General features: G+C 31.9%; 1 protein-coding gene across 5 annotated transcripts; it reads left to right on the forward strand.

Moving 5' to 3' along the window:
• Nucleotides 1-629: 629 nt before the first annotated feature.
• Nucleotides 630-17109, forward strand: LOC127724216 (heat shock 70 kDa protein 12B-like). Of its 5 annotated transcripts, none has more exons than XR_007992396.1 (6): nt 630-687; nt 7416-7810; nt 8305-8397; nt 12622-12846; nt 13675-14719; nt 15017-17109. XR_007992396.1 is itself a non-coding variant. In XM_052231114.1 (6 exons), exons 2-6 carry the CDS (start codon nt 7436-7438, stop codon nt 16223-16225), a joined length of 1203 nt encoding a protein of 400 aa, XP_052087074.1. In that variant the 5' UTR covers nt 630-687; nt 7416-7435; the 3' UTR covers nt 16226-17109. The 5 variants fall into 5 exon arrangements, 1 of the variants encoding a protein (XP_052087074.1); XR_007992397.1 differs by having other exon boundaries at nt 15870-17109; XR_007992398.1 differs by having other exon boundaries at nt 13675-14422; nt 15870-17109.
• Nucleotides 17110-21601: the final 4492 nt, after the last annotated feature.

Genomic DNA, 21601 nt, shown 5'->3' on the forward strand with positions numbered 1-21601 from the left:
TATTTTTATTCAGTACGGTTGGAGCTATCAGATAATAGGACGGTGAACCAAGCGGGGCTCCTCATTTTGAATTCCTGTTTATAGAATTAACCAGTTAACCAAATATTTTTATATTAGCGAAAGTATCTGTTCTAAGAAATGCCATTCTAAACATGGGAACTAATTTCTTTTTTTTCTAATACTAGCTGATAATATAATCACATTTGCAACCGGTCCTTGATAACCTCGAGTAGGACCATAAATAAAGCCCAAGTGACTACTGTTTGGACGACTTGTAACAGTTTCTTAAAACCAGTTTGCTAATGATCGTTCCATTAAAGCTGTGTGGTAAGTCATCCTAAAAAAAGACACTTTAATGTACATCTTTCATCATTCTGTTTTTTTACTTTAGTACATATGTCATTTAGATACTGGTATTCAAACACAAACTAACTGATACCTATCTCATTGATGTACATCCTACTTCTCCATTTATTCCTATATTATAAATGTAAACAATCTTTAACATAATAATAATTTTGTCATTTGGGTGATTTGATATGGATTCACAAGATTGCACCTGTTTTACTGATAACTGGTTGGTAGTTAATATTACGTAAAGAACTTTATCACGCGGAAATTGAAACATACTTTCGGTTCTGTTATCGTGTAAATAATCAAGAGGACATTTGGAAAATTGTACATTTAGTAAGTTCAGTAATCTTTAGACATAGCGTTTCGATACTTTTGTCAACTTTTTTCCTTTTTCACAACAAAATAACGGGGTTGTAGTAGTAGTACTAGTTGTTCCACTGTTAGTTGTAAAAAGAGTAGTAGCGGAGTATATATATATTCTAATGAGTAATATTTCGTTTTTTTTTTGTTTTTTTTTTTTTATGTTACTTTTTATTAACCTCACGAGGTACACAATATGTTAAATGAAATGGACAATAAATAAATACCCAGTTGCTATGATTCTTCATATATGTTTTTCTGAGTTAAAAATTAAGAGTAAGAACGTAAACAATATCTTAACAATTATTTTCATTTAACATGTAATGAAAACCCATAACAAAACTTATATGCGGAAATACATACTTTTTTGATGGACATTATTAATCGCTTTCAGAAAATAAAAATAAAAAAAATGGGATATCAATTTTTGTTATTTTTAAACTATGGCCTTCAAAAATATTGTAATGAGGTGTACTGATATAGCAGTGTGAAGCAGGTGTGAATTATTTAAACCCTAAAGATTTATTGCAAAATCTACATTCACAATCTTAACAATTTTGCAGTAAAATCAAAACTTTTAATTTAGGTGTTTTATTCTTTACACCTCTGCATATATGTAGATACATATTCCTTGTTGTAGGCCATGAAAATCTTACTTTGTGAAGAATTGCACTAATGCCAAAAACAGAAAATAACATCATCAAAATGCTGGACTTTTTGATCGATAATACATTTGTTGAGCTTGTGGATTGATATTTCAACAGACTGTCGTTATTTCAAATAGTAATAAGTGTGCATCCCTACTGGCCGAATTGTTGTTTGTACTCATGACGCATTATCAATACAAAACCTTCTCAAAGATATATAATATATCTTGGACAATTCTTTAATTCAACTTTTAGACACTAGTATATTGAATTAGATGATGTCCTGTCACTCAATAACACATATTTCATGCTTACATTTCATATTTCTAATGCACTTTAGATTAAAGATATTACCGAAACTATCGGATCTGCTTCGTATCTTTTCATCTTGATCTTTTCCTCTATATTGACAGATTGACGACTTCAGACTAGAATCTCTGACAAATATGATTAGTTCTACCTTCCAATTGTCAGCTTCTGATTTCCTGCAGTAAAATACCCTCTACCCAATCGTATAGCATTAACATATCTCAATTCATACTTCACGATCGAACATGTCAATATGAAACAGACTTAATTAATAGGGGTGTCTTCCTTACACAAAAACTACTCAAACAGACTTAGGAGGAAGAACAAATGAAATCGACACTACATAAGTTTTAGTGTCACATTCACGCATTGTAAACCCGATACCATATGATTATTTCGAAACTCACTAGCGACATGTTTTCGCGCTGACGGTCTTAGATCTTTAGATACCAAAATATTAGTTTGATCTGTAGTTTTACCGATTGTGTACTATAACGATTGTGACATTTTGTTTGTGTGGATTTGCATGGCAACTATTGATGTATTATACAAATTAAAGTGAAAGACGGAGAGTTGACAAATATATCTATTAAAATTATTTAGTCTAAATCATGTAAATTGAAAACCAGTGTTTTGGATTTTCTGAACTCTGGCCAAAAAGGTTAGATAATTTTTTCATTGTATACATTTTTTATTTTTATTTTTTGTCTATATACTGAAAATTTGATATGAGTCAAATATTGTCCGTTGCATGATTTCCAACAGATTTTTGGATTATTGCAATGAATATATTCTTCTTTCAACTACGTATTCTCTATCATATTAAGATTTCAGTCTGTTTCATAGGCGTCGTAAAACAAAACTTCGGTGTGTCTATGTAGAGTTAAACTTTGTCAAATTAAAAAAAAAAACAAATTCAGTAGGAGCTTTTCAGATGTACATATACATGTTTTAAAACTTAATACACTGTATTTCACCAGCAGTAATAACTTTTAAATTTACTTTTACTTTCACTTTGATCCTTTGATATAGAAAATGTAAAAGCAAACTTTGCCCTTCTTCTATTTTGTAATCATCAGTCATTTATCATCTTTAAATGGTTTGAGGATAAACAATTTTTTCAAGCTATTTGAAGAGGTAAGCCCAAGTTTATTTCTTTAAACAAGTTTACGCACATTAACTTTAGTTCATGTATCATTGAAATAATTATGATTTTGAAAGGATTGAAGAAATATCATACCAACTGTTATTTAAATAAAACTGCACAATCTCCGTTTTTTTAAATTTTATATTTTTATATATATATAATATTGGAACAAACAAACAATTGTCAAGTGATTTCATGAAATAGAGATTTAAACACCAAAATATCAGTTATTCATAAGATTAATATTTCGATTTCTAACTGAATAATTAAAACAAAAGAATAACATACTGAATGAAGTACATTCCTTAGTCTTTGTGTGCTGAAAAACGATGCTTATTGTTACTGGTTACTGCAGGAAATGTAGTTGTTTCTTATTACTTGAACCTCCTTGTAAAAAATATTAGCTTCACATTGACTAGGTTGTATTTAATTAATCAAAGATTTATAAAAAAAAACATAAAAAGCTTAAGATGTTAACAAGCATGTTTACAAATCGTAACGTTCTAAATACGTTTATTGACTGTACTTTAGAAAACTGAAAAATCAAGTAATTGAAAAAGACAAACAAGAGTTATTTGTATTTGTTTCGTATAACTATACTTAGTTCTACCATTTCGGTTTAAACGAGAACTGTTTTACGGAAGCGTATTAAAACAAAGTAAAAAAAAATATCATTGAAAATTTTAATTTGCTTGAACATGTTGAATCTGGATTTTTTTTTCTAAATTGAATTTTGACTTTTTTAAACTCAAAATAACTACTTTCTATATCCCGAAATTTTTACTATATTAACTCAAAATAACGATTTTGTACATCATAAATATCAAAATTTCGACTTTTATTTACGACTTTCGATTTTTTAATTTCGAGTTGAAGTCTTTTAATGTCAAACTTTACTGAAAAATCGAGTAATTGAATAAGACAAACAAGAGTTATTTGTATTTGTTTCGTATAACTAGACATAGTTCTACCATTTCGATTTAAACGAGAAATGTTTTACGGAAGCATATTAAAACAAAGTAAAAAAAAACATATCATTGAAAAAAATTTTCAGTTAAACATTTTACATTTTAAAATCATCGTACAATTTCGACATTTATTCAAAATTTTAATTTGCTTGAATCTGGAAATTTTTCTTTTTTCTAAATTGGGATTTTGACTTTTTTAAACTCAAAATGACTACTTTCTATATCTCGAAATTTCGACTATATTAACTCAAAATAACGATTTTGTACATCATAAACATCGACATTTCGACTTTTTAATTTCGAGATGAAGTCTTTTAGTGTCAAATGTTTTGCTTAACTTTGAAAAATGTCTATGGTTATTTTAGTTTCACTTTGTCCCTAATAAGATTCCGCACTTATTATACACCTATTGTACACTCGATGTCATAAATTATATATATATATATAAGTTGTTTCATTGATACGTCGTACAGACATGTTTATTTCATGATATATCTAATCTTATGTGTATTAGGTTTATCGTGAGTCTGACCTCGTAGGCGCGTAACAATATCTCGAATAACCCTGTAAAGAATTTTTGTATCTATTTTATGAACATTATAACATACAGGTTTTAAGTGATATAATGAAAAGAATACATAACACATAGTGACATAAACATTTACTATTACTGAGGATTAATATACAAACACTGCAAAGTATAAATCTTCTTGACCATGATTACGAGAACATAAAGGAGGCACTCTAACAAATATTTCACAGTGCATGTCGTACCAGATACGAAACAATTATACAAATGCATAAAGATTTTTACAGACTGATATATATTGTCAAGTAAATCAATACCTGTGTCACAAATTTAACCAAATAGAATTCTTCATTATCTTACCAGAAAGAGATCAGGTGTTCTCCATTTGCTGTCAAAACAAGCAAACTGACAATGATATGAAAAACACTACACAAGGAGTAAAAGAATAGTCCCTTAGTGCTTGAACAGATAACAGATCTGAACGTATATTTTTACACTTACAGTATTAAAATAAATAAAAATAGAACCTCTTAGAGATTAAAAGATTATAAGATTTAAAAAAATTACAAAATCTTTACTTCGAAATAGTACTGTTTTTCAACTGTTAAAGAGACTTGATTTATATAGTGGAATATTCCCTTAATCCTTTAGCTCATGAATGCAGCTGAAATAGTTATAGAAAAAATGATATAAAAAACTGACAGAATATACACTTGTACCATACAATGTATTTAACGGAAATATTTGTTGTATTCGTTGATGTAACAGTTTGACTGAGGAAAAGTGTCAATATGGTCTTTTGCTTATTTTTACATAAAAGTCACATTCTTTTCATGCGCCATTACATAAACAATTCTACTTTATGTATCTGAAGTATCTCAACAAAGCCAGAACGTGTTGTATAGTACTTAAGACAAATAGGACATGCTTAGTGCATACAAGCACAAAAACATGAAATATATCTGTCCTGCTTCCAATGACAAAGAAACTTTGAAGGTTTTTTTTCTGTTGTAACAATGTGTCTGGTTTTCATAGTGGTGATCACCAATTCGCTGATGTTGATTTCTTTTGACAGGTCTCTCTAGTTTCTTTCATATTCAAAAATATTTTGATAAACTGTTTGCCACTTAGATTACTATTCACATAGTTCAAATGACGTGGATAAAAGCAGTTATAGGTCACCATACGGCCTTCAACAATAAAAAAACCCATACCGTATAGTCAGCTATAATAGACTCCAATGCGAAAAATGTAAAACAATTCAAAATACCTGCCTAATGTGTAACAATCTACGAAAAATCAAAACGACACACAGTAATTTTTTCTCTTCATTCTGATTTTGAATATAATCTTAAAATAAAAAAAAATAATGTAACATGTGTATAAACCTGTTGCCGTCCTCTGTGGCTATGGGTTAAATGAAACATATGCACAAAATACTGTTGTTGTTTGACTGGCTAAGGATTGAATGATACATCTGCATAACTATTAAATACTTCTTCCATGAAAAAGTTTGTATTTCCCCCTGAGATTTTTTTTTCTGCCAAAAAAGGTATGGCGTACTAAATGTAATTAAGCTGGTATCTCTAATATTGTGTTATGATGGCGGTCGTTGAACTTTTGAAACGATGATCTTATTTGATGTTGATTATAAACTTGCTCTATCTTGCTTGGTCCTTCCTAAGGAGAAGGTTCGATTCGGCCATAAAATGGCCCCTATTTGCAGGTAAAATCTTAAATTAGGATTTATAGATAATTACTACAATGAGTTATAGCTAAAACAATGACAAGATAGGAAATATGTCTATATGCTACAAATTTACATATTAGCGTTCTTTTCATGATATCGCAAATAGCAAACATTTATAAAATTTCCACGATAATTCAAGGGAACAGATAAGTTTCCATTATAAATAAGAAGATGTGGTATGAGTGCCAATGAGACAACTCTCTATCCAAGTCACAATGAATAAAAAGTTAACAATTAGAGGCCCAAGTACGGCCTTCAACACGGAGCCTTAGCTCACACCGAACAGCAAGCTATAAAAGGCCCCAAAATGACTAGTGTAAATTAATTCAAACTGGAAAACCAACAGTCTAATCTATATAAAAAACGAGAAACGAGAAACACCTATGAACCACACCAACAAACGACAACCACTGAACAACAGGCTCCTGACTTAGGACAGGTGCATAAATATACAGCAGATTTAAACGTTTTAACAGGCGCAAACCTTCAGCCTAACCTGAAACAGTAGTGTAACATTACAACATAAAATATAAATTGAAATGGCTTAACTCGATCAAAAAGACATTTGAACAAAAACTAGTAAACATACACTGAACGAATAAGTTTGATCTATGACACAATATAAATACAATATTAAAACGTAAATGCCTATATAACATAGACGTTACAGGTAGTAATAAAAAATTTGTAGCAAGAGTGTCAATAAGACAACTCTTACCTGGGACAAAATCGCGTTAAATCAAACAACGTACACAGGTAAATTTAAATATAGTAATTTTTTTGTTAGGAGAACGGAAGTAAACATTTTTTTACAAAATTAATAAATTTGTTGTTCAGAGTACGAGAACAGAAGTGAAAATTTATCGTCATACTAAATATTTATCAAAGGTGGTACATATTGAAAATAGTGAGACGTGATATAACACTAAATAAGTAAACATTTATTTACAGAAATGCATTACAAATGGTGTCAACTGGTCAAATTAACACGAAAGTACGATTTGAGAGTACTCGCAGTTACTGAAAGCTAGTTAAAATTGTATTTTTAGACTGGAAACATAGCGCGCATTCGTCGACTAAAAAGTTTTTTCATAGCTGACTTCGATATTTAGTGTGCCGAAGCCTGCGCTCTATGTTTCTTTGACCTAAATTTGGTTGAAATCTAGACACTTTTGTCAAATTTCACCATAATCTCTAATTATGGCATATTTTAATTGTAAATTTTTAACTATCTATGAGAAAAACCTGTGAAAAAAATAGTTCTTTTTCACTTTCTAACTTTTTTTCTTGAAACAAAGGACTTAATATTTGGGGACAAATATGGACATTACCGAACTTTATTTATTTTAAGGTTAACAGTTCATATAAGGAATGGAATCTACACCAGGAGTCACCGTTGAAGGTTATGAAAACAATGAGCAGACATCTCCGCAAAACAATTATCTATTTGTGGCTGCTATAGACTTTGGTACATCATATTCTGGTTATGCATGGTCATCAAAAAATGATTACAAAAATTACCTGGAAGGAAAAGATGTGGAGCCTAAAATCTACACAAATCAACCATGGAACTCAGGTGGCAAAGGTTTTTTCTCTGAGAAAACTCCCACTTGTTTGCTGCTAGATGCTGATAGAAAGTTGGTTGATTTTGGATATGATGCCGAAAATAAGTACGCTGATTTGTCGCAAGAAGGGAAACATTCAGATTACTACTTCTTTCAAAGGTTTAAGATGAATTTACATGAGGTAATTTCTATACAGCGAACCACCTACAATGATTAGTCGTCAGATACTAAAACTGAAACAAAAACTACGCTACTTGTGCAGTAACACGATATTTTCACAAACCTTGGAAAGTATAATTTAGATTTTTTGTCTGTTTTTACGTAAAAAGTCTTATATTCATTCATTCTTGTATATTCAATTTCAAATTTATAGTTTGAGCGCATTTCTGATAGAGATGAATTCATAAAAGCGCGGCGGCACTAGATATAGATATATACATGTAAACAGTTATTGTCATTTTGTAAAATTTCCTTCTACCAAGTCTGCGACTAATCAGTCTTATTTTTCTAAAACTGATGAGAAAATGATAAAACCCTAGGAAAGAACGAAACAAGTAGGATTTTATGCATATATTTCAAGAAATAAAACAGGCTAGTCCATATAAGATCCATATTTTAGTCTTTTGTATTCGCATTGTAGTTCACCCTAAAAGTAGACTTCAATCCTCTTTTCAGGGATTTCAAATTGAAGCGATTGACAGAATGTTAAGGACTGTGTTTATCAATGAAACATTTTCATTTGCTCATCGTGGAAGTACTGATTTCTCGGTAAGTGCTTAAACTTTAATCAGCTCGTTACTAGTCATTATTTCCGTTTGAAGGACATTATTGTTTTTTGTAGCTTTCAAAGAGATTGGATCAATTGCCTCTGAATTAATTTTACACTAGAGTCATTTTCATAAGTTTTTTCAATCTTTACTAACCTGTAATAATTAGTTTCACACCTTCATCATGTGTTTATTTTCATATTAAAATTATAATGGTGGTTACATGTATATGTTTCTAAGTCCGAAAAATGTCACTCTACTGAAATTTTGAAAGATTTGCTTAAACATAGAGTATTAATCATAATGAACAAGAAGGACATTATTAAACAAACACAAAAGCCTCTGTTTGAAGTAAATTGTGTATAACAAATTTATTCAGTACGGTTAAGGTTATCCTTTCATGAGAAATGTTACAAAAACATGTACAATTTGCCATATTTCATGACGCTTTTTTGCAATAGTAGTTTTACCGTAGAAAATTGTTTATTTTATGGATAAACATCACTTGAAAATCGTAACAAAATTCTTTTTGACCAATAAAGGGGCTAGACCTGGGGTATTGGAGACAACTCTTAAACATATATTGGAAGTCAAGGCGTGTTAACCTAGCGGTTATCATGGTTATTGAGACAGTGACCAGGTATTTAGTATGTTGTTTACAGTTGGTTACGAGAGTGATGCAGCATCATTTTTTTAGAAAATTAGAAATTTTCGACTCCACCAAGCATTATTAAATCAGAGAATTGGATTGTTTTCAAAGGGTCAAAAATCAAAAGCTGTATAAGTAGAAAAACTCACATGCATCCATGCAATGTTTCTTTACTATGTACTGAGGAATTTTGGGAATGAATCTTATGTACTATGAATAATATGTACTGAGGAGTGTTGGGAAATAAATCTTATGTACTATGTATACTATTTACTGAGGAGTTTTTGGAATGACTCTTCACATCATTTAGATAAAATTTTGGAATGTTTGGGAAAACTTTAACTGGAGCAAAATAGATTGAATATGATGTTGTAATGTTTCGGTGCTAATTATATAAGCGATAAGCTTTATTTAACTATATATATGTCTTTGGTTTTTCAAATACAAACGACAATATCCTAGAAGATATGATCTGAGCAACCATTCTAGTATAATTTATGCTAACAGATAACCAACATCAGCACAAAGATAGGAACAGACTGTCTGTTTATTTTTAGGATACATTAAATTTAGCGTCGTCTGTTGACTCGATGACAATGGGATTTTGTCGTCGTGGGGAAGGAAACCAACATTACGTATTTTGAATGTTGATATGTCAATCGACCCTGGGTAATCGTTCCATACTAAATATTACTAAATTTCCTTATTCGCCTAATCACAGTTATTATTTAGACCATACACTTTTCAATTAAGCACACAAAAATAATGGAAAGAGAGACTGTAGAAGGTTTTATAGGGGGAAAATATGATTTTGTCCAAAACTGTTCTTTTTTCTTGTATTTGTAAGCCAAGATGTTTATAAATTTTGTAGATTTCAAACGGTCAAATTCAATAAACGTTTGTGATTTTCAAAATTCATAAACAATTATTGTTTTCAGCAATCTTTTGCAAGAATTAAACGTTAGCTTTTTTCTGGCAAAGTTTAAAAAAATTAATGTGTTATCTGAGAGTGCCAGAATGTTTTACTTGTTCAATAATGTTTAACCATTTATTTACATTCTTGATATAAATAATAACATGCCATTTCCGATTTACTTTTAAAATATGTTTCTTCTACGCATTTTAACAGAATTGTTTGTTCCCATTGGGAACATGTGCAAAGCACACATAACAATATATTTGTTTACCTTCTAGTGTTTTAGAACGTTTTAAAAGGTACCCCAAAAACTTGTCATATTGAATATACCCTAAACATCAAATGCAACAGTGAATTTCAATAGCTTTTGACAGGACAAGACAAGACAAGACAAGACAATTTATTACAACTTAGGCACACGTATGGTCCTACAAGAGGATAACAATTATACATTAACAATTATATAATTACAATATAATGACAGATGATGCATGGACCCCTATACACTTTCAATGGTGTAAATATAAGAAAAATTAATCGAAAAATTGTAAGCTACCAAGGCCTACCAACCTAAATGCACTTTTATATGAATTTTGGTGTGCATTGCATTGTTGAACTGCATTCGCATATAGACAGATGGCAAATGTATCGTAAATACCCCCAGAGAGACAATAACTTAAATATTTGTGGACCAGGCCAATATATGTATAGAATGTAAATACTAAATAAAATGCGAACAAGTGATTATTTTACTTTAGAATGCTTCTTTTCGAAATCTGTGACGCTCCAGATCTGGAATTTTGTTTAAAAAATATATGTAATTGGTATAAAAAATGTTGTGTCTTGATGATTTAAAATTCTTTAAATGGGGTCATCGAAATAATTTATTAATAGTTTGGATTTTATTTAACCTCTCTTAAAATGTGCAAGGAACTGCTAGGAAACAGTCTGGAAAACAGTTCTCCTGACACCTTTAGAACAGTTCCTAACAAAAACAGTTCTTCCGTAGAACAGTTCTGGATAGTTCTAACCTAGAACAATTTTGGACAGTTCTAACCTAGAACAATTTTGAACAATTCTAACCTCGAACACTAAGGATAGTTCTAACATATTACAGCTCCTGATAGTTCTACCCTAGAAGAGAGGCGAAAGACAACAAAGGGACATCCAAACTCGAAAACAAAAGTCGAAAACAAACTGACAACGCCATGGCTAAAAAAAAAGAAAAAAGACTTACAGACAAACAACAGTACACAAAACACCAGAGAGAAAACTAAAGACTGAGCAACACGAACTTCACCAAAAACTAGGTGTGATCTCAGGTGCTCCGGAAGGGTTGGCAGATCATGCTTCACATGTAGAACCCGTCGTTTTGCTCATGTTAGTACAAACCGGATGATAAATCTAATTCAGTTTGTCAAATTCGGGGAAAAAGGAACGGGATTTTAGTTACGACAATATATTATCATTTAAAAGAGGTTCCAAAATTGTTCTTGGTTAGAATTGTCCAAAATTGGTCTATGGTAGAACTATCCAGAATTGTTCTAAGGAAGTACAGTTCTACCCTAAAACTGATTCTTACAGTTCTACCCTAAAACTGTTTCTTACAGTTCTATCCTGAAACTGATTCTGACAGTTTTACCTAAGAACTGATTCTGACCGTTCTACTTTAGAACTGATCATGAGAGTTCTATTTCTAGAACAGCGGTTTACTACTATTGCCTTTATTTATTGGACAGTTCTATATATCTATATAGCTATTTATTTAATGTATTTCGTTGATCAAATTAAGTTAATTAAGTATTTGCTTATTTTATTAATGGGTCGATTTATCTGTATATGTATTTATTCATTTTTTTATATTTTATTTTTACGCAACTTTCTGTTTTTATTTTATTTTATTTTATTTTATTTTATTTTATTTTATTTTATTTTTGTTTTGTTTTTTATTTTATCTATATAGTTTCACACAAAATATTTTCGGATATCGTTTATAGTTTTAAGCATTACTTTTTTAGTATTGTTTATTTTTTAAACTGTTTTTATTTTTGTTTTAGTCTTTTAGCCTTACGAACTATTGTTAAATTTAGTGCGTACCACAATTTATAAAATGATACTACACCATATATGTATATTTCCCAACTACTTGAGCATTATCATAGACGAATATTTTTTTTTATTAGTAAAAAATTTATTACCAACAGTAAGTAATAACAGAACTGAAAATTATATCCAAGACTGTAATTATGTTTACTATTTAATCCATGATTTATCTTAAATATAACTTACAGGGAAAATCCAGCTAAATGTCCCTATTCTAAATTACAATTAGACTGGCCCGTCACCCGCTGTAATAATCAATATGAAAAGATAGTAAAACATAAATGGACAGTTCAGCAAGTACAAAATAATAAGGTCGATTTTCTTTGTTCTGTTTGATCTCATAGCATAGTTAAACATATGAAAAGTAAATGTAAACCATTATTTATAACCTCTATAATACTGTTTTCTTGCGGGTCGAATCAATCAACGAAACCCTTTTATTTGGACACTTCCATCGAAAGCACCTAATAAACACAAGTGTTACCAAAACAAAATTATTCGATTTATGTTAGAATTTTCTTTCCTCTCAGTTATTGTTTTCCTTTCATTCCTTTAAGTTTCAAAGCAAAGAAATGATGGCTGTCGAGATGAACGGAAAACAGCTTCCTGCTTTTGAAGTATTTGCTATGTCGATAAAAGCACTAGTTGATCATCTGATGACAATGTTTCAACATAAAGGGAACATGGCAACATTAAAAATTGACGACATAAAATGGACTTTAACCGTTCCTGCTATATGGAGTGAAAAGTCCAAGCAGTTTATGAGGAGGAGTGCAGTAAAGGTAAGTCGATATCTGTAGGGTGGACTTTTTACTAAATTATACATGTAAAAATCAAGGAAAGGAGACTGGCACAGTTAATGAGCAAAGTTTTTGTTTTCTTTCAAGCTTTTGCATACAACTTGGACATATTTAACACTACCTGGAAATCAGAAAAAAATAATTCACTCAATAATAATTGACGGTAATTTCGTAGATTCATCACGATCACGCCACTATTAGAATGAGCACTGTGATTTATTGGAGTTTAACACTTCTTGTTTAGGGGGGGGGGGGGGAGGGATGTCGTTAATATTTTTTTTGAAAATAAATTGTTTGATTCTTAATTTTCCGAAGAAGAAAAAACAGTTTTTACTTTCAGAAGGAAAGTGAAAACAATACTTTGCTTTCATTGAAAGTTAAAGGAAAGGTAACGATATAGACTTTCTTGTTCCTGTAGATTATTAAATAAGATTAAAAAAAAATGTTTGCCAAGGACAGGAAAAAATACAATTCATAATAAAAATAGGTTAAGTAACAGGAAATTTAAACATTTTGTCTCTTTATTATCCGGTTAAAAACAGCTTAGACAGGTTCATCCAACGATTCGTTGATCTCAAGTTCCCTCTCATTGATTTACGGTAACATATGGGGTTCATTTTACAACCGGCGTGATCAATATTGAGGATCCTACAAGGGGATCATGTCCTAACGCTTACTGTCTTGGCTTTTAGAAATATGTGTATACTGCATATTTTATGTAAACCTATTAAACATGTTAAAGGGAAGGAAGTTAAGGTTATGTGAATGTGTCGATGAAAAGCTTAAAAAGTACCTACTTTACATTTGCAGGCTGGCATACCAAACAGCAATCTCTCGATAGCGCTAGAACCAGAATGTGCGTCTGTATATTGTCAACATCTGAGTAAAGATCATTTGTACGGTGCAAGAGATGAATACTCGATGAAAGAAACAGGACAAAAATATATAGTCGTCGACCTTGGAGGTTTCTTTTATAATTTGAAAAAGTCATTGTGTTAATCTATCTGCCACCACGGCATTAAGTGGAAGAAAATTACACTTAATTGATTAGTTGCGTCCAAAGCTCTTTCCTGGAATTACCTTCATCATGAACGCCAAGATCCAAAAACTTTAAAACCACGAATTTTTAAGTATCAGAAACGAGAACCAGAATGTGCGTCTGTATATTGTCAACATCTGAGTAAAGATCATTTGTACGGTGCAAGAGATGAATACTCGATGAAAGCAACAGGACAAAAATATATAGTCGTCGACCTTGGAGGTTTCTTTTATAATTTGAAAAAGTCATTGTGTTAATCTATCTGCCACCACGGCATTAAGTGGAAGAAAATTACACTTAATTGATTAGTTGCGTCCAAAGCTCTTTCCTGGAATTACCTTCATCATGAACGCCAAGATCCAAAATCTTTAAAACCACGAATTTTTAAGTATCAGAAACGAGAACCAGAATGTGCGTCTGTATATTGTTAACATCTGAGTAAAGATCATTTTTACGGTGCAAGAGATGAATACTCGATGAAAGAAACAGGACAAAAATATATAGTCGTCGACCTTGGAGGTTTCTTTTATAATTTGAAAAAGTCATTGTGTTAATCTATCTGCCACCACGGCATTAAGTGGAAGAAAATTACACTTAATTGATTAGTTGCGTCCAAAGCTCTTTCCTGGAATTACCTTCATCATGAACGCCAAGATCCAAAAACTTTAAAACCACGAATTTTTAAGTATCAGAAACGAGAACCAGAATGTGCGTCTGTATATTGTCAACATCTGAGTAAAGATCATCTGTACGGTGCAAGAGATGAATACTCGATGAAAGAAACAGGACAAAAATATATAGTCGTCGACCTTGGAGGTTTCTTTTATAATTTGAAAAAGTCATTGTGTTGATCTATCTGCCACCACGGCATTAAGTGGAAGAAAATTACACTTAATTGATTAGTTGCGTCCAAAGCTCTTTCCTGGAATTACCTTCATCATGAAAGCCAAGATCCAAAAATTTTAAAACCACGAATTTTTAAGTATCAGAAACAAGAACCAGAATGTGCGTCTGTATATTGTCAACATCTGAGTAAAGATCATTTGTACGGTGCAAGAGATGAATACTCGATGAAAGAAACAGGACAAAAATATATAGTCGTCGACCTAGGAGGTTTCTTTTATAATTTGAAAAAGTCATTGTGTTAATCTATCTGCCACCACGGCATTAAGTGGAAGAAAATTACACTTAATTGATTAGTTGCGTCCAAAGCTCTTTCCTGGAATTACCTTCATCATGAACGCCAAGATCCAAAAATTTTAAAACCACGAATTTTTAAGTATCAGAAACATGAAGAGTTAAATCAACTAGCAGTACCGAAAAGGAATAGGTGAAAATGATCATTAAAAATAGTAAACTAATAACTTTTTATTTCTCTTGTATAGCTCTGATTTCTTGTATGTGTTTGGCTAAACTGTTGGTCCTTTTATGGTTTATTAGCTCTTCAGTGTTTGTCTTAGGTTTTGATATGTTGGCCGCATCAAATCTGAATAGACATTAACTGTTGAAATGCGCATCTGGTGCAGTATAATTAGTGTCGGTGTCAGTGTTAATACGTAAACACACACATCATTGTTTTCCCATTTACTTTCAGAGCACTTTTTTTAATTCTTGCGATATTCCAGAATGATGAGGTTGAGAGATCGAGTTACAAAAAAAAATGTATTTACAAATACATTATGTTTGAATGAAATGTGGAGTATTATCTTTTCATAATCGTGAGATCAACGGAAAATGTCCCATGAAAAAACATCTAGAAATATATTTCCCGCATTAATTACGATAAGCGAAAGGTAGATTGTACACATTTGGTGCGTTCGAATTGCTGTTAGTGTGTGACCTTCATCAGTAATACTGAAAGCTAATGATTATTTGCCAAAATTACTTGGCAAATATTTAACCATAGTGCTTAACTACCTCCACGTAGATAAATACAAAATGACATCTAATTAACCTAATGTTTCAGGTGGTACTGCTGACATTGCTGTGCATGAAAAGATTGAAGGTAACAAACTTAAAGAGATACATCGATCTACAGGGAGCAACTGTGGTGGGACATCTGTTGATGCTGCATTTCTTCAATTCATGGATACAATTTTTGGAAAATCGGTTTTAGAGACCATGAAAAAAGAATATCCCGAATCTTATCTCGACTTGATGAGAGAGTTTGAATGTAAAAAGAGAACCGTTAACTGTGATGAGACCGACACAATCCGAATGTCATTGCCAATGGCTGCCCTATCGAAACTGTGTTCACAGATCCATAACAAAAGCATCGAAGAGGTAATACTTTTATCCACACACAGAAAAGGTTTCTGTTAGAACAGATAAGTTAAGAATTAAATCTGAAATATTTGTTGAGTTTTTTATGCCAACAATAAAAAAACTCATTAGCCTACTCGAACACATAATGAAGAACAAACGAGTTGCTGAGGTCGACAATATACTGTTGGTTGGCGGCTTTGCTGAATGCACAATGCTTCAGCAACATGTTCGAGATAAATTTCCGACGAAAAGAGTGATTGTTCCATTTGACTGTGGTTTATCGGTATTGAAAGGTGCTGTTATCTATGGATTTGATCCCTCTTATATCGCAATACGAATTATTGGGCACACTTACGGTGTCGATGTAGCTGTTCGTTATGATGATTCAAAACATGATTTGGAACACATGTTTGAATATAATGACATAATGTACAGCAAAAGCGTTTTTAAAACAATAATAGAGCAGGAGACGGAGGTATCAGCTGATACGAAAGTTACGCGTGAATACCGAACGATCAAAGAATTCCAGGAACGTTTGACAATAGACATATATGTTACACGTAACCCATATCCACGCTATGTTGACGAAGAAGGGTGTCTTCTTCTCGGCAAATTGTTGGTTGATATCCCAAATCCGACAAAGGAGAAACGTATATTTGACGTTGACTTTATATTTGGGAACACGGAAATGAGCGTTGCAGCAGTTGATCGTGAATCGGGGGGAAAATTTGAGACACAAGTTGAAATATTCACAGATGCTTGAGGATATACAAACCTATATATACGACTTAACTTACATTTTCAATTAGGAAAAATATACTGATATGGATGTCAACTTATTCATGATTGTAATGTTGTGATCAATTATGAAATATATAAAATGTCTCTTAATAGTATATATCACTACTCAGATCTTCAAGTTATTTAAAATAAATGTTGTAGTTTAACCTTTTATGTTTTCTCTTGATTGGTATTTTTTTCATTTCGTAAATGAAAATGATGTCGAGGGTGAGTTCATTTTATAGACTCAATCACAATATGAAATAGAAACGATATATTTTTTTTGCATGAACTTTAAAATTTCTTGTCATTTGATATTTTCAAAATTTTCAAATGCATGTATGAAGTTTTGTATGGTACATACAAATGATATGATCCAAGAACGGTTCAAAACATTTCATAAATATGAAAGAAATGAGATATGGTATTGAAGAAACTATTCACGAAATTGAAATTGAACATTTACATGCCACAACACGACCTTCAACAATGAGCAAAACCAACATCATTAAGTAAACTAATATGAATTGGACCAGTGACAATCAATAGATAAAAGGTTTCTGGATTGGAACAGGCGCATATATGGCGGGGTTAAACATTTTTTTTTTTATGCGCTCCATCGATCCCCTAACATGGAACAGATGTATAATAAAACACAAGTCGTTGGAAAAATCATGAAAAGGGAAAGATCAGATCAGATCGGTACTAACACAAAAAACTAAGTAAACAAACTAACAAAAGAAACAAATACCGATCTAAGAGTGCTTACAGTTTTAGAGGCTTATTCAAAGCCAAATTTAGTCTAATGAATAGGCAAATTTCCGGCCTAAAAGTTTGATTGTGGGTTAATAACAGATTTAGATAGCATACATCTTTTTTTGCAGGTAGGGTCTTCCGTAATGCAACAGAAATTTTAATCAAGTGCACACGCTGCTTTACTACAATGTAATCATGATTGAATTTAATGTGAAAAGTTCTATTAAAGGTTTCACATAAGCTTAATATGATCAATGAATCATGAAAATAATGTAAAGGTTAAATGAACCTAGCCAGATAAACATGTTCTCCTTACAATTTATCCATACATCACATAGCATTGAGTATCTTCATCAGAAAACCTAAACGTTGATTACTGATTCGTCAAATGAAATCAGTGCCAAGTGAACCCTGAGTGACCGACATGTGTACCATAAAATCAATCTATATTTCAAACATAGTTGGGCATGTTGCTTTTAGAATCTATGAAACGAATCTTATTACAAAACATAACTTTATCCTTTGAACTTTGAAAAATAAGCAGTTCTTTGATATATGATATGGTCACACCTTACCGGATAGCTTGAACGGACGCCGAACGGATGAAAAGAAAGTTTTCCGTTGACAAAATTTTTATCCGTTGGGAGTCTGTTGGTGTACCGACCAAATAAAACAGACGCGTAACGAATGCCTAACGGACTCACACAGGTTATGCAACGTACGAGAAACGGAAACGTACCGGACAGAACGGATGTCGAATGTACATCCAACGGACGAGTACCGCATAAAACGGACACCTAACGGAAGCGTACCGGATAAAACGGACGAACAAAATAAGCGGAAAATTAAAGGTGGCAATAATAATGCATGTTAATCATATACACGTGACCTTAAAATAATTAAAAAGTTTCCGTGTAACTGGTTTTAGTTTATTCTTCAAAATACCGCCAAAGGGTAGGGGTGGAAAAGGAAGAGGAATAAAATGTCAGAGAAAAATGCCAATAACGCCGCCTGACCATAATAATACATGTAAATCACATACGCGTTTTACATTCGGTAATTTAATAATATTTTATTGCATTAATCAAGTAATAAGGTTTGACACAAGTTATTACAACTTATATTAATTCCTCTCCTTACATATACAATACACATATATGATGACAGCAAACACATACATAATATAGCGACAGTTATAGAAAATAAAGGAGGAGTCACACATTGGCATGGCAACAAAAAGCAAATAGGACAAAAAGAAAAAAGAAAGTTGCTGACTTAGAACGTTAAAATCTTTTTGACTGTTTAATGAAATAACGAACTTTATCAAAAATATTAGAGTATAGTTTGGTAATTATATGCATCTTTTCCAAACAATAGCATTTCAATATCAATGTGTATGTTCATATTTATAAGATCATTAATCAGAGATATTCTTTGTTATAATATAATTGGCTTTCTAGAAAGTAATGGATGGCATCTTTGACAGAAGAACCGCAGGAGCATTTAGAATCATTCACTACATTTATCTTATTCAAGTCTGTATTTAATGAACTGCACTGGTGCCTTAGTCTTGTATGCAGTATATTAAATTTTCTAGGCCTTTCGCCATAATATGTTTGAGGTCTAAATAGTTCACCCTTTATTTTTCGTTTAAATTGTGGGATAGTTGGTGCGTTTCTTATTGTTGGATTTAAATTATTCCATATTCTGATAGTAGATGGTACAAATGACTTTTCAGTTATTCGTAGTCTACATCTAGGGGGTATATAATTATCATTATTTTTTTAGGTTGTATCCACTGACATCAGATGTAACTGGATGTAGACAGTCGATTAAATATTGGGGACAAAATTTATTATGCATTTGATAGAAAATTGTTAATTTTCGTTGTCTACGCCTTTCTGCTAAAGTTTCACAGCCCGTTTCAAAATATAAGGATTCTAAACATGAAAAATTGTGTAAGCCCTGTTACTATCCTTGCAGCTTCCAATTGTATTTTTTCTAGTTTATTAGATTCATATTCAAAACACCCATCCCATACATGGCATCCATATTCCAGTAGTGGTCTTATAAAAGTGACATAGATATTGGTTATAAGCTTTTTTGGAAAGTGTAAATTTTAGTTTCCTTAGTACATTTACTTGTTTTAATGCAGACTTTGTAATATTATCTATATGGCTGGTCCAGTTCCATCTGATGAAAGTGTGACACCTAAATGCTTGTGACATTTAACAGTTTCAACGTTTTCACCATTAAATAAAATATTTATTACTGGTAGTTTAACATTTGCAATCACCAATGCTTTGGTTTTCTTTGGATTAAAATCTACCAACCATTTTTTGGCCCTTTCATTTAAACTAAAAAGGTCTTTATTAATATCAATTTCAATTGTTTGAAAGTTGCTACCAGAATATGAGAGAGAGATGTCGTCTGCAAATAAACGGGCTAGGTTATGGAGATTATCTGTAATGTCATTAATATATAAAAGAAATAGTAGAGTACCGAATATAGATCCCTGCGGAACTCCTGCCTTGATTTCGCCTTGATTTGAAGTTTCATTGTTTATAAAAACAACTTGCTGTCTGTTGCTGATATAGTCCTTAAACAGTCTAATAGTTTACCAGATATTCCATATATTCCATACGAAAGTACATTCGGTACGTATCCGTTTTATCCGTTATCCTTCCGTTCATGTCCGTTTCACATCCGTTCATCATCCGTTCATCATCCGTTTTATCCATTATACGTCCGGTAGAAGTCCGTTGGTGAATTGGTCTACCGGACCTCCAACGGATGTATAACGGACAAGTAACGAATACAAAACGGAAACGGAACGGACGAGTACCGTAAAAAACGGACGCCTACCGGACGTTCAACGGACACTTCATCCGTTGGACGTCCGTTCAAAGTTTTGAATTTGCTCAAGATTTTCCACCGGACAGAACGGACGTCGACGGATAAAACGGACGCTAAACGGACATGAAACGGATATGGACGGACGTCTAACGGATAAGAACGGACGTCTAACGGACATGAACGGATTGAAAAAAAGCTATTCGTTCGGCGTCCGTTCGCGCTATCCGGTAAGGTGTTAAGCAGTCGCAATGGACAACGGACGTATGACAGGCGGTAACTTCAAATCATTATGCATTTGAAGTAAACAAAATATGGAGTATCCAAGTCTTCTATCTGACGAAATATAAATTAAAAGTTTTACAAAAAAGAGATGACGTCAGCGACGCCACTGGATTATCATGCATATAATTCGCATTCTGCGCATTTTGTAATATTGCTGCCAAGCCGAAATTATTTATATATTACGCAAAATGCATCATTGTTTATGATGCATGGACATTGCCAAACATAAATAAACACAATTTTTTTTTCATGTTCACACATGAATGTATTACTCCTAATATGCAGCCATGTTGCAAGATATCGATCTAATAGAATTTGTCAACAAGACACAACGAATGTCTTTGAAACCTGCAAGAATAAAAATACAATGTTGGCTCTTTGTTACATTCCCCGTTTCCATTCTCAATTCTATACAATATAAAGTTAAAGGTCTAATTTAAAAACGATATAATATTTGTTATATTTTGCCAACAAATAGTTCACGAAGCATTTTTAAAGGCACAGACTGCGCAAAGTTGTTAGATTTTGCAAATATTTTACACAGAGAAAAAAAAACAATTTTGTGTGAATGGACAGAAAACTATACGATAGAATTTTCATAAGTCCTTCTTGTATTATGTTCTAAAAACGTGATATCGTCAAAAGGTAATGAACCGTTATGATGGTTCCTAAATAAATATTATACTAAAATAACTACTAATAATTGAAAAAAATCGATATTGATTATTCCAAATATTAGTGCCAAAAACAATATATATT

Source organism: Mytilus californianus, unplaced genomic scaffold (genome assembly GCF_021869535.1).
Source record: "Mytilus californianus isolate M0D057914Y unplaced genomic scaffold, xbMytCali1.0.p SCAF_14, whole genome shotgun sequence".
Taxonomy (NCBI): domain Eukaryota; kingdom Metazoa; phylum Mollusca; class Bivalvia; order Mytilida; family Mytilidae; genus Mytilus; species Mytilus californianus.

Coding starts and splice junctions, on each gene's coding strand:
- LOC127724216 (XM_052231114.1), top strand. CDS start 7,436: ATGGAATCTACACCAGGAGTCACCGTTGAAGGTTATGAAAACAATGAG. Junction 7,811..8,304: donor TTAAGATGAATTTACATGAG/GTAATTTCTATA, acceptor TCCTCTTTTCAG/GGATTTCAAATTGAAGCGAT. Junction 12,847..13,674: donor TGAGGAGGAGTGCAGTAAAG/GTAAGTCGATAT, acceptor TTACATTTGCAG/GCTGGCATACCAAACAGCAA.